At 41.4% G+C, this 14,283-nt stretch overlaps 1 protein-coding gene across 1 annotated transcript in view; it reads left to right on the top strand.

Moving 5' to 3' along the window:
* DOCK7 (dedicator of cytokinesis 7) overlaps window positions 1-14,283 on the top strand; it is a 108,052-nt gene that overhangs the window by 66,867 nt on the left and 26,902 nt on the right. The window contains exons 22-31 of the mRNA XM_050901073.1: window positions 104-273; window positions 4,159-4,251; window positions 5,455-5,544; window positions 6,564-6,659; window positions 6,763-6,903; window positions 7,056-7,169; window positions 8,194-8,364; window positions 9,141-9,280; window positions 12,888-13,057; window positions 13,881-14,035. Of these exons, the coding sequence (XP_050757030.1) occupies window positions 104-273; window positions 4,159-4,251; window positions 5,455-5,544; window positions 6,564-6,659; window positions 6,763-6,903; window positions 7,056-7,169; window positions 8,194-8,364; window positions 9,141-9,280; window positions 12,888-13,057; window positions 13,881-14,035 (1,340 nt within the window). The remainder of the gene's footprint in view (window positions 1-103; window positions 274-4,158; window positions 4,252-5,454; window positions 5,545-6,563; window positions 6,660-6,762; window positions 6,904-7,055; window positions 7,170-8,193; window positions 8,365-9,140; window positions 9,281-12,887; window positions 13,058-13,880; window positions 14,036-14,283) is intronic.

The following is a 14,283-nucleotide window of genomic DNA, read 5'->3' as shown; positions in this document are numbered from 1 at the left end:
CTGGTTATCCAAAGGGTTTGCTGCATCAGGCTGGTGTAAAGCAGCATGGGATCAAGGCTCTGATTGATGGTCTAACAGGACGTTCTTTCGTACACCACCATAGGTCCCGGTGGCTTAGGGGGATCAGTGCATTATGCCACCATGGCTCGATCTGCTGTCCGACCGGCAAGCCTTAACTTGAACCGCTCACGGAGCCTCAGCAACAGCAACCCAGATATATCTGGGACCCCCACCTCGCCGGACGATGAAGTTCGCTCGATCATTGGCAGTAAGGTACGCATGCACTGCTGAGGGTCTTACAGGAACTTCATCTTTTATTTAATCTTTAAAGAAATAACAAGGAAGTTTTTGTGATTTTTTTCCTATGAAAAGATGTCCTTACTAATGGCCCCTTCTCAGAGTTTTTCTGGCAGTTGCTGATAACACTACTGAAACTCCACTCCTTCAAAATAGTTGCTGATCTCTCTGACTTGTTGGAGGCCGTCCTGGCAGTGTTACTTCCACAGGTGTGGTGGCTAGGGCCAAGAGTCCTTCTGGACTTGTCTCCCCAAGACTAGTAGGACAAGAATGGTTTTACTACCTCACTTTTCACATGGCCAGCAGCCGTATCCTCTGACCAGCTCTGTTATGTCTCCCCAAACCTTGCACCCCCTACCTTGCCACCCTGTGATCCTGCTCTTACCTCCCAAACCAAAACTCTCTCTTCTCCTCTGCATTCAGCACTAATGGCTGCTCAGATGCTTTCTCTATGACTTATGTCCAGAGCAGGTATCTTGCACACAGCAGGAATATTCCTAGTCCCTGCATGGACCAGAGAGGATTTCAGATGGTTAGTGAGTGAGCCGTAGTCCGACTAGCTGAGCTGCAGTGTGAATTTATGGGGGGCTAACTCTGCACCCACACTGACTCCCCACACCTAAAAGTGACTTTCCACTGCGGGCACATTAGTGCAGAGCATCTGGCATGGTCTTACTTTGGCTTTTAAGGGCTCAGTATTTGCATCTCCTGTAGAAGGGCCTGTCCCTCTCTGGTGACTTCCCAGTACACAGGACTGCTACAGTCCCAATTTGAGCACTTCAGTTTTGTGCCTAAAATAGGTGGGATGAGCCAGGGCAAGTCTGCTGTGTTGGTAATTCCCTTCCCTGAGAGGGGTGCCTTAGCTTGTTTGGGGTTCTCTTTTTTAATCTTCAAACTGTGACAACTTACACCAAGATGAGACGCTTTCCCACCTGTGACCCTTCACTCTTCCAGCACAGATGAATTCCTGAGCCCTTTCAGACAGTTGTTACATTCAATCCTTTGGAAGATCAGTGAGAAAGTTTGTTAATAAAGCCATCAGCCTGACCAGACAGGCTTGACACTGGTTGGCCCTGGGTTTTATAAGAGCAAGAAAAACATAGTTTCAGGAAGAGGTTACCAATTTTAAATGAATAACAACATCATTTGCTGACCAACTAAGAGGCTGAAGAAGTGTGGGTAGGCAAATCATTATTTCTTACATCAAAGTTTGGACTTAGAAGTCCTAAAATATTTTAAAGACCACTTCAGTATCTTTCTAATTAAACAACCCTGACCTTTTGTGAAATGCCATAGGCACTAATGTGCATATGGAATTTACACAGGCTATCAGAAGTTTAACACGTGCTGGCTTAGTGAATAATGTCACAATACAAAATGAAGAGAGATTTTCTTCTAGAGATGTACTCCAGGCTTTAAAGAAAAACCTATTTTGTGAATAATTGTTGAGGGAAAAGTTTCCTTTAAGGTAGTCTGAGCATCAGAAATTAAGCTCAGTGTGACTATACAGACTTTTGGTTGAATATAATTATTTCTGCTTATTAATATCAATAGACAAAAAGAAGACACTTCTGGAGATGTTGAAATGCATAAAAGGGTGCAAAAATTCCTATTCTGTTTCTCCAAGTAATGGCTTAAGCATGCATACCCAAATAGGGAACCTGCACTTCAAATTAGAATCTATAATGGGAGGCTTTCTGCTTTAAAAAAAACCAAATAGTGTTTTGTTGTTTGATGGAAGTCTTCGGAGTCCAGTCCTGTATTGTTTTTTATTGTAATGTGAGATATTTATAGGTTTGGTAAATATGCTTTAAGTCTCCCCTTCATCAGCTTCTTACTTAATTTTGAATTCGGATAATCATCCATTTTACAGGATTTGGAAGATTTCTGTTTATTTTCATAACAGAGGAGATTTTAGGTCTGTCACTTACTTTGCCTTCATTTGTGAATTGAGGCCATGTCAATTTTATTCCCTACTTAAAGCAAATTTATTAAGTGTCTAAAAAGACCTATGGTGAGATTTTACACTTTAAGTGTTCCTGAAATGTTGGAGATGTGCTGGGAAAAAACAGAGAAGATTGTGGAGTTTCATTGCTCCGACAGTGGATTTTCACAAATGTGTGTTATTTTCCTGCACAGATCCAGCTGCAGGTTGAACCCCAGAGATAGAACAGAATTTAATAGCAGTTCTGTGAACTTTGGAGTGACTCTGCCAAGCAATAAGAAGCTCTTGTACTCTTATTTTCCAAAGAGGGAAGAATCTTTCCCTTTTCAGATTTTTAAAAAATGACTTCTGCTTCTGCAAACACAGTATATGTTTAACTTTATCCTCAGAACCAGAGTGACATGATTAGAACGCCTGTGAGCAGAAATGTGAGTGGGATAAAGGCATTTTCAAAATTAGACCTGATTTTACAAAACATGAGCTTAGTTCAGCATTCTGCAAAGTCCTTTCGACTTTAATTCACTGTGAGCAAAATAAAGCATGTTTATGGGTCTGAGCAGGGCAGAGAGCTTTGATTTATTTCTTCCAAAAAGGAATTGAGATTAAAATGCTCTCCTTATGTGTGTTCAGTATTTTTTTTTATTGGACATCTTAAGCAAAATTACAGCATTGCTGTACTCTGCATAGAGGATAGCTCAGTGGATTAATGGTTCGAATCCTAGGTTACAGCTCTCACGCTGGGTTCAACCTTGGAGTGGATTTTTCTTTGCTGAGAGAAATAGATTGTTAGGCTTGGTGGACTTTGCAGCTGATGATAATCACTGTGATGAAATGGGCTGCACCCTTGCTTTATGTATGGGGAAAAAGCCCTAAGTTGGCACAGAAACTAGGATGAAAGCTCTCACTCAGGTGAGGGTTGAAACCGATGTGTGGAATTTATAAGGAACTGCTATTTGGTTGTGGCACTGCAAAACTGCCTCCATTAGTGCTGGTTCCTGGGACCCAGGAAAGTCCACTGCATCCCACTGAATGTTCCTGACTTGGGAGCAGCCTGGGTGACAACACAAGTTTAAATTTTTCCTTTTCTTCTTTCTGAGTGTCTTGAGAGGAGAAGGGAGCGGCAAGAGAGGAGGGATCCACAGTAATTTTGCCCATATGATCCATTGCAGGAGTAGAATTTGGAGTACAAACTAGACTGAGCTTTTAAAAAGCAGGATGATTTTTTCAAATATTTTGCTTGGTAAAGCAAGTTGGTTCCAGAAAAGGTATGTGCTCTTTCCTCTCTTTGCCACACTGCCCAGAGAAAATACCCAAGTGTCCAGGTGAAATCCTGTTACACAGGGTTACTCTACCAGCAGTGCTGAATTTTTATTCCATGAGTAGGAAACCCTGTGAGAACTGACAGTCAGTCTCTTCACAATTTCTCAGCATTTCCATAAGAGCTGTAGAGCTTATAAACTGTGGGCTAACAAGCAGTCTACCCTGAAACTGCTGGAGACCTCAGAGAGCATCCTTTGTGGTTTTCACATCTGTGCACCAATTTTCCTCTGTCACACTGTAAATCTAGGCTGGCTCCATCAACTGAAGTGAATGGGTTTAAACTGATCAAAGTAAGAGTGGGATTTTTCAGGAGGAGGATAGTTTTTGAATGTCCAGCATTACAGGTAGGACAGGCTGGACCAGAGCTGTTGACAGTATTAATGTGGTGTATGTGTGTGATGAAATATAAAATAATCCCTGGACTAAAATGTCTCAACAGACACCTGGGAATTCAGGCTGCTTTAACAGTGCTAACTGATGATGTGTTTGCAGCGTACCCGGTTTTATTGCTTTTAAGGACTAAACTTTGACTACTGTATGGCATGCAACGTGTAATATTTCTTTCCTTTCCCAACTGCTTTCTATTACATGCCCAGGGTTTAGACCGCTCCAATTCCTGGGTAAACACTGGTGGTCCAAAAGCAGCCCCATGGGGATCCAACCCCAGCCCAAGTGCAGAGTCAACACAGGTGGTGTCTTCGGTAGAGGTTTTTCTGGCTTTGTTTTCCCTGATGTTTCCCTGTAGAATATCTTCCTTTCAGTGTATACTCCAATTTTGGTGGTTTCAGTTTTTTTAATTATTTATTTATTCCTTGAAAACTTTGTGAGTTTTATTTTCTAAATTAGCATCTTCTCCCCCACCACCTTACCACACTGCATGAAAAACCTCAAAATGCGTGAATGTGTCCCCTTCTTTCATTTCAGTGGTTGCTGGTCTGTGAAATGTAAATGCTGTGACTGCTTTTCTTTTCTTCTCTCTCTCTCTAACACTAGTTTCAGCTTCAGGTGGAGCACATTTCTAAGTGGGAACATTAATCACAGCTTCATAGTTTTGTCCATGTTTGCCATTTCTTTTGATGTTGTGAACCATTTTGCCATTTTCATCAAGCATTTAGTATTCATCGTCAAGTAATCCTTCATGACTGTTTGAGTGGAATATTGTTAAACCAAAATTGATTACTACATGTAAAATTCTCTCTTAAAACATGTAAATTTGAGTGCTGGAGCCAGTGACTTACGAGGGCCAATTGTATCTGTTCTGTGTTGCAAAGTATGAAAACTTTATAACAGCTTCAGTCAGAAAGAGTTAATTTATTTAGCCCCTCTTGCCTGCTGCTTTCCACTGCATGGTTGCCTTGAACGTACCTCTCAACTGTACCTCCTTTCAAGTTTATCAGTCTTCTGGAAATACTTAGTCTGAGTTCACTTGCACTCCTGGCAAATTATTTCCCTCAGAAACAGAACTTCAGTAATTTTCTCATTCCCTGTACCAGCAGCAGTTGTCGCTGTGGGGTACATCCCCACGTGCTTGGTCTCTGGTAGATTGAGAGGTATGGACTGAAATTACCAGTATTACCTCCTTGATGTATGCATGTTGATAAAATACAATGATGAAAAAGTTTCATGCTTTGCAGCATTAAGTGTCTTTGTGCATAAGAACATGCAGTTATTTAAGTAGCCTGTATGTCTTAAAACAATAAAAAGTACTGTCATTTTGTTTAAACCAAATCTGTAAATGAGTAAGAGTTTGAGAATGCATAAAAAGGTGTAAAGACAGTAAAAGCCTACAGTTGGAACAGTATTTTTGTAAACGTACATTGTCCTTGAGCTGCAAAACCCATCCACAGCAAACTTTAATGTCCTGTCATCATTCATTCATCTCCACTCCGTAGGCTACGGATCGAAGTTGTAATCGTATGTCTTCGCACACTGAGACGTCAAGTTTCTTACAAACATTAACAGGACGATTACCAACTAAAAAGGTAGATTTCAGTGAAGACAATTGATATTGTGGGGCAGGGAGGTCAAGTCATTCTGAAAACATGATGCAATCTATTCTTTTATTTATAGCCTGGTTTTTTCTGAGGTCATTAGGAACTGCTGTTGCTTAGCACCTCTGAATATCCAGGCTGTAGTGAATATGAAGTATTCCGACAGAGTTGAATTGGGAAGAATAAAATGATCAGGAGTAGCTTGTCTGATTTAATGTCCATAGTGTTTGGAGCCAGTTTATTACTGGCTTTCAAAAAATATGGATAGCACTGTCTAGACATGTAAATGGTACATTCTTGTGTGCAAAATTATAATGTGTTAGATGGCTAGCATTACGGATGTGTGCTGAACTCAGTTATGTAGGTGTTAATCCAAAGTGACTCCAGAAAGCGAATGGGAGTTACTTTGAAAGTGCACTCCCTTAGAGGAGATGAGATCCTACTAAACAATGTCAGAAAGACAAAATGCCTGACTTTTTGTATAATGAAAATGTGATCACTGACAATGGCCAGTCTGTGGGTTGGTCCTCCCGAGAAAAGAAATCAAAAAACTGTTTCTTAGCCCCACGTTTCTTTCTTACTGTTTTAAGTCCTTTCTCACAGTAAATATACATCTTTGTACAAATCGCTTTATATGTCCACTTTTTACTCCTTTTTCCTGCGAAAATCAGACCAGGCAGAAAGGTAGACTTTTAAACTAAACTAATTTGAGCACCAAACTTTTTTTTTTTTTTTTGGGTGGGTGGAAAATTCTTTTGACACTTGAAATTCAATTTTGGAGCAAGATGCTGTGAAACGTTTCTCACATCACACATCATAACATCATCCTTCATTGTTAGTCGGGGATTTCTTTAAGGGATGCCACCACTGCTGTCATGTTCCCAGTTATTTATTTTGCTTAACCTCGTTGTTTGCCATACTTTCCATGGACCGTGCTACCATTTCTCATGCGGACTGTTTTGTGAGCTGATCTTGAGGCTCGGGCTAACTCTGGATTTGAATCTGTGTAGCTTTTCCATGAAGAGCTGGCCTTACAGTGGGTTGTGTGCAGCGGGAGCGTGCGGGAGGCAGCCCTACAGCAGGCCTGGTTCTTCTTCGAGCTGATGGTGAGCAAACTGGAAACACCTTGCTTATTGTCTTACAGTTCATAGTTTAAAACACAAACAGCAACAACTGCAAGTGGCTTTATTGTAATTTATATTCCTGTAGGTGAAGAGCATGGTGCATCATTTGTATTTTGCTGACAAACTGGATGCGCCAAGAAAGAATCGTTTTCCTGAGCGTTTCATGGATGATGTAACTGCTTTGGTCAGCACAATTGCCGGTGATATAGTCTCTCGGTTTCAGAAGGTAACGGCAAACAATTAAACTGCACCCCAGTCAGAGCTCAGGCACCAGACCTCCTGCATGTTGTTTGCTGGTGCCTAGACCAGGAATTGTTTGAAAACATACAGTATACTCTTCTTCATTTTCTTTCCCATTTTTCTCTTCTTTGTCTTTAGGATACAGAAATGGTCGAAAGGCTCAACACCAGTCTTGCATTTTTCCTCAATGACCTGCTGTCTATCATGGACAGAGGATTTGTTTTTGCTCTTATTAAGACCTGCTACAAACAGGTGAATGCAGATAAATATTATGACTTAACTGTGAACTGTAGCATAGCCTATTACTCTAACTTTCTTTGGACAGACAGTAAAGTATGGACACAGAATTCTGCTATTCAGGTCTTTTTAGAGCAAGCAAGGCATTCTCAGTGGCGATTTAGAGTTTACACCTCTCTGATTACACTCTTAAATGTGAATTAGGAGTAACTCCCTTGAGTGAATGGACATGCAGCAGGAAGGAAGAATTATTCCCTCTGCTCACCACGTTCAGAGTAATTGAATCAAAAATTAGGAGGTTTTGTGAGGGAGCTCAGACTATCATGGTTTGTCAGCGGGTCTCTCAAGGACACAATGACCCTGTATGATCGTATTGATCACCAAGCTCCCCTTCCATCCTTCTGAGGATGCAAGGTCTCCGCCCCCATAAGGAGGGTTCCTACGTTATGCATTGGGAAGTTTATTTGCAATGTTGTGGCAGGGAAATCACCTCGAACCACAAAGTTTCATTTGACTACAAACATCCGTGCTGACACTGAGTACAAAGGAGATCATGAGGTATCAGGAGCTTAGGCTTAGACTCGTTTTTGCGGCAGAGTCTAAAACATTTTATATAAGGGGCAAGAACAGCAGTAGCATTTAAGCTTTGTGGCCTACTGTATATTAGCCAACCTGCATCTTTGACCTGTTAATGCATCACACTGTGTGGTCCCGCTTCTCACAACTCCCTACTGAAATCAAGAGGATGTGGATATCATATGTGACGTACATAGTTCTTCATTTGCTTATATAAATATGGCTGTTTTATACATCTTGTATTGATATATATATGCTGTCGTCTGGGATGTATGTGGCTCCTGCACATCAGAAGTTTAATCTGTAGCACAAAGTGATGTGGATGTGACCATTTAATGATAACAAGCTCTTCAGTTCTTGCTTTGGAAGTGTTTTTGGGGAGCAGTGGTGGGAGAGGGGGGCTCATGCTGCATTTATACTCTCTTCTGGTGCTAACTGCAATTTTATGGGCTAAACTTGCCAGGTGTCTTCAAAGCTGTATTCCTTAACAAATCCAAGTAACCTGGCATCTTTGAGGCTGGACTTCCTTCGCATCATTTGCAGCCACGAACACTACGTCACCTTGAATTTACCCTGCAGCTTGCTCACGCCACCTGCATCTCCATCACCATCTGTGTCTTCAGCAACTTCTCAGGTACGCTGTGACAAGGATCCTTTGTGGAAATGCAAGCTGAGCTTTGTTCTGAGACTTAAATCATACGAGGCAGTTGTATCACCTGTATTTTCAGTCTCTGCTTGCTAATATTTTTTGGAAGTGTTTATTTAGAAATTAGTTTTTCCTGCCACATAGGTTTTGACTTCTTTTGATCTTTTATTATTGAAAAAAGAATGCCCATATCCCTGTCCTCATAGTGACCACACACTGTCCTTAGGGACCTTGTCCCCTCCTATATTGGACAAACGCATGAACATAAGTGAGCCATTAAAGAAAACGCTTTGTCCAGTGTTACCCTTTTCTTACAAAACAAGGATCTTTCTAGCACACTGTAGCTTAGTCCTAGCCTGCTCAGAAAAAGTAATTTCATTTAGCAAGTGTGTCATTCAAGTGGATTAATTAGTTGCAAAATTACATAAACTAAATCAAATTAAAGCCTTCTTTAGCCTGAATAAGAGCATCCACACTTGAGTTAAAAGTTTAACTAATCCTCTTTTAAAGGTTATTTGGCTTAACTTCTCTAAGGCCTGCCCTGTGCGTGGGAAGGCAATAACAACAAACAGAATTAATAGAAGAGTTAGTGAGCTTGGATGTAATGTAAGTAGATGTGCCTAGATCCAAACAAAAAAGGGAGAAGGTAGTTCATGTGAGATTGTCTTTAATTCTGAGAACTGTTTCTAGTGTATTTCATAAGCTTTGACTCTGTGTTCCAAGGAGCCTCATTATGCAACTTCTGAAACTTGATTTTTTCACAGAGTTCTGGGTTCTCCACAAATGTCCAAGACCAGAAGATTGCAAATATGTTTGAATTGTCTGTGCCTTTCCGCCAACAGCATTACTTGGCCGGGCTTGTGTTAACAGAACTGGCTGTCATTTTAGATCCTGATGCAGAAGGGTAAATCTTTACAATTTTTTTTCCCAAGAGTTTTCTGTAATTCCAAGCAAATGGTGGATGCAAAGCAAGTTCTGGCATGGCCAGAACTAATTTAAATTTGTGAGCTGAGAAGATAAGAAACCAGTTCTTTAAGAATCCTCTTCTTTCTCCCTACCCCTCATACTTCTTACTTTCTTAGCCCTGACTCTGTAAACATGATTTCAATCACATTTTTCCAGCTGAGAAGAAGGGAAAGAGGTTCCTGCTGGAGCCCCCAGCTGCCACAGGGGCACTGCTGGAGCTCTAAGAGGAAAACAGCTTTTCTCAATTGTAACAAGAAAATAATTTTCAACATTTAGGAAGTCTCTGTTGCTGGTGGTTTTAAACGTTATAATGTATTTTGCCTGTGGTCCTCCCAGCTCTTTTTAAACATAAATTATGCATTGATGAGGCCCCTGCGGGTTACATAAATAGACAAATAGAGTCAAGCATGCAGAGTTTGTTGGTGACTTGCCTGGCTTGTGCAGCAAATAATTTTCTGAAGTAGGAGTGTAGCCTGTAGTCCTGACATCCAGTCTGTTACTTTTGTTATTTAGGGCTGTATTCTGCCTTGCCTCTTTAAAATGGGTTTCAATGGAAATTATTGATTGCTTCCACAGTCCTAAGTTCTCTCGCAGGCATTTTTCTCAAGGTGGACTCAGAAATATCAGCCGAGTCGACAAATGTTGATGATTCATGGTTAATTCTGCCCCTTTACCAAGAGGTCTCAGGAGTTAAACATTCATTCTCTTTCCTGTTGGAGAAGAAAGTGATGCCATAAATTAGAATATTTTCCTGTATATGTACATAACACACTGCAGTCCCATTTGTTTGGCCTGAAATGGAAAAAGCAGCAAATCTTTACCCATATACACTGTCTGCAGAAATCCTTTTCGTAGCATAGGAACGTCCTGCTCACTGGTTAGAAATCAGGTCCTGTCTCTGACCATATTTGCCCTTGTTCTTCACAAACTTTCTGTTCTCACCTACCTGCCTCTTGAGCTCTCTCACCTTGCTATTCTCAGCATTTCAGCTTGAACCAGGATGGTAATCTCTGCCCAGCTGCACAAAGGAGCTATCAGCATGGTCTTGCTGGTGTCCACTGGGGAGACGGCTCCTCTCTGAAACCTTGTCTAGACAGAAAAAGCCCCCTAATACCAGTTCAGCTCTGGAGATGCGTTTTGATCTAAAGGTCCTGAATTTTGGTGGAGATGTATACCAGTAACGCATTTGTTTTTTATTGTTTTCGAGAATGACTTGTAGTTTGCAGCTTATTAGCTGTTCTCAGGCTTCAACCTTCTGCATTTGCCCTGGTAGATCCACTGTATAAAGTAAACCAGTCTGTTCAGGTCTGCTCTTCCCTTGCCTGTGAAGACTTTTAACAGTCATCTAGTATCATCAGCAGGTTATTTATTAGTCGAGGGTTTAGACATGCCTGCCATTAAAATGTTTTGGTCACCATTGGAAAAAGCTCAGAATTGTTCCCAGTTGCATTATCCTGCAGCAGGAGTGGAGAGGGATGTCCATCTAGTTGCTTATTGTGTTAGAGCTTTGCTTTAGGTCTTGACAGGTGATACAGAGCTTTAAATGTGTTCTGTCCTTGCTCTTTTTGCTCCATTAGCAAAATATGTTAAATTTTACCTCACCCATTTTATAAGAACTCTTTGGATTGAGTTGGACAGAAAAGGCTGCAGTACCCCGGTGCCTGAAGGTGGTGTGTTAGATAGATCCCTCTGTGCTAGGTGCTGTACAGTAACACGGTACATTACAGTCCTCCGCCAGACCACTTGCAGTCTAAAAGACAATATAACATGCGGATGAAGGAAGCCAGCTGAATGTGACAGTTACAGAGAGTGAGTCCAAGCAGCTAGGCCCCGAACAGATTGTCTCTGCAAACAATGCTGTGGGGCTTTGGTTATGAACTCATATTGCTCGTTTTATAGCACCCATGTTGCCCATATTGACTGATGTTACAGGACAGAAGTGAGAAAATCGGAATTTGGTCCTCAGTATTCAGTGACAAAAGTCAGTTTCCCAAAAGTGTGCGGTGTTGACACAAATTCAGGCCAGGGCTGAGATAACAGAGGGGACGGTTGGAGGGCGGCAAGATAATTCATTGCATTATCAGCCAGAAAGATTAGTGGGCCATATTTTCCTCCTCTTCGCTATGGATCGATCCAACACAGTACCTGCTCTGTTCTGGAAAAGTGAAAAAGAAATCCATGTAGCCCTAGGTTTGAATTACGCTGCTTTGTTTGGATGTGTTTTCCCTATATGCAGTTCTATGGCCTGCAGGATAGTTTCCCTTGAACTGTTAGAAACACAACTTAGGTGCCACTCCTTCAAAATAATACAAAGACTCTTCATTAACCTTAATCTGAAGGAACCAGTCACTTAAATAAGCATTTCCTTCCTAGTTGTTAAGGGTCTCACTAATTACACAAACAAGCAATTGTAGGATCTCATTACGGCTTGATTAAAAAACACAGGAAAGACGTGTCGCTACAACTAGCTAATGTCCTCCTAACCTGTACTGGTGTTTTTTTAATCATTTTAAACCCCCAACAATCCAATCAAAGCCTCTCGTCTTTTTTAACCAGAACTCAACTCTACTTTTCAGGTAAAGTGGATACTGCCTGAAATTCAGCACTTGTTATAATACCTCAGGTCTGAACACTGAAGCTTATGTTTTGCTAATGCATAATGTATGAGCTTCCTTGGCTGCTTCATGCATGGGGTAAAGTTGTCTTCTTGGCCTGGTTTGCCTACAGAAGCAAATAGCTGCAGAGATACCTGCTATTTGCTCTGAGAGAGTTTTGCCTCTGTGTGGTGGCTGAGGGAATTGAAAGGAGCAGAGCGAGTTCTTGAGAGATTCAGGGGAGTTTGTGTTTTCAAGGCATGAGCACCGAGTAGGCTCACGCAGGGTGCCCTGCAAAAGGGGAAGGTGCTTGGGCCCTGCCATTGTTTGCATCTTAATAATGAGGAAGGCCATTTTTTGCTGTTTTTCCTTCTACCCCTCCATTTCTTTGACACTTTTTGTTCAGAATTATGGATCTGTAGTCTACTGTTTTGGTTGAATAATTGCATGGGGGGGTTGGGGAACTGAAGCAGAAACTTCCTGATCACCTGATAAAAGCAATGTTCTGTCTTAGGAGGGCTTTTCTCTTTGTAAATGGTGTTAAATAGAAAAAAAAAAAGAACACAACGAATAGTTTCACTAAACCCGCTGTCCTCTCAAGTTTCTCTCCCTGTTTTCCATATTCCCTAAGTTCTCCTAACAGTCTTTAGTAGACTCGATACTTCAGCATAGCAGTAGTTGGGGCTTTGTTTTTGTACGGAAAATATGAGAGTGTTCACATTATATTGGGTGTGCACCTCTGCAAGATGTTTTTGTACATTTTATATGGCATAGTGAAAAGCCAGCCATTTGTAAAATACATGGGAGATCAAAAAATACACGTAATGGCAGTTTATGTGAGGTTAAAAATAAAAACCAGGATTTTTTTCTTTTTTGAAGCCCCTTAGTTACAAAGTATAGTTTGCTTTGAAGATATTAACTAATCTACATGACCCAACTCTCTTTTAACAGTTTATTTGGATTGCATAAGAAGGTCATCAATATGGTACACAATTTACTGTCCAGTCACGACTCAGATCCGCGGTACGCTGACCCACAGGTAAAGGCCCGGGTGGCAATGCTGTATCTACCTCTGATTGGCGTGATCATGGAAACCGTGCCTCAGCTTTATGACTTCACAGGTATTTTATATTCTGTGGTTTGAATATATGTTCATCGGCTCACAAGACTTGAGTGTTTGGGTTCTAAAATTGAACTACAAAACCCTTTACTGTTGGACGAGATTGTTTCTATTTCTGAATTTTCACATGTTTTCACATCCATTTCCTAAACTGCGCTTGCAAAATGTGTCTTCAATGACTGTTAACACTGAAAAACTGCATTTGCCCACTTGTTTGCGTGAAGCGAAAAACTAGCAATGCATTTTAGTTTACATCTGGCTGGCTACTGTATATGTGTAACCAGCCTCCCTCTACATCTCTGACCTGCTTAAAAAGTCACCCCACATACTGTACAATTCTCATAACAACTCCAAAGGATAAGCAGAGTTCCTCCTCTTCCCCTTAGTATGTGCTCTGTCAGCAGTTCATTTCAGGGGTGCTTTGCAAAGTGTCCTGAAGAGCAGCAGAGGTGGGTTATTTCAAATCAGGGCAGGGAGTCCAATCTGGAATAGTTTGGAATTTGGAGTTGTCTTCTACATCCTTTGAGTTTAAGGACACAATAAAGCTGCAAGTAAGGATTTGGAGTGAAGTATTCAAAGGGACAAAAGGTCTGTTTTCAGAAGGGTTCTAGATACTGAGGTTGTGTAGGTTGCATTTGAAAATTGTTGTTTTCTTTGCTTTGCGTGACCTCAGATAATAGTCCTGTTTACTTGCAGGACCCCATGAGTGTGATGATTTTCAGTTCGCGTTCCCAGACAGTTCAGTGAAACTAGCATTGTGGAGGGAGGCTGGGGAGAGAAACTTTGAATTTGGGGATTGACTAGATGCACGTGTTTCTCGGCAGAGAGTCACAATCAGCGAGGGAGGCCAAGCTGCGTCGCTGTTGATGATTACGAAAGCGAGGGTGGAAGCATGATAAGCCAGACAGTTGCCATGGCCATCGCAGGAACATCGGTCCCTCAGCTTACCCGGCCCAGCAGTTTTCTACTCACCTCATCGGTACAAAGCCATCTCTCCCTATTTCTTGACCCTCAATCTGTGTCAACAAGCAAATATTTACGCATGCAGGTCCTGTGGGGCTGATCAGTGAGTGGTAGGGACTCATTCAGTTTGCAGCTGGGTGTTACACAGGGAGGCAGAGGGTGAAAGACAAGGAGAAGCAAATCACATTTGCATGTTGTTGTGCCTGTCTCAGAGAGGGTATAAGAAAATGCCAAGCAGGGATGAAAATCAACAAACCTCAGAAA

The sequence above is a fragment of the Gymnogyps californianus genome, chromosome 8 (assembly GCF_018139145.2).
Source record: "Gymnogyps californianus isolate 813 chromosome 8, ASM1813914v2, whole genome shotgun sequence".
Classification (NCBI taxonomy): Eukaryota; Metazoa; Chordata; class Aves; order Accipitriformes; family Cathartidae; genus Gymnogyps; species Gymnogyps californianus.
Note: the sequence above shows the minus strand (reverse complement) of the source record. Positions and strands in the feature narration are given on the sequence as shown.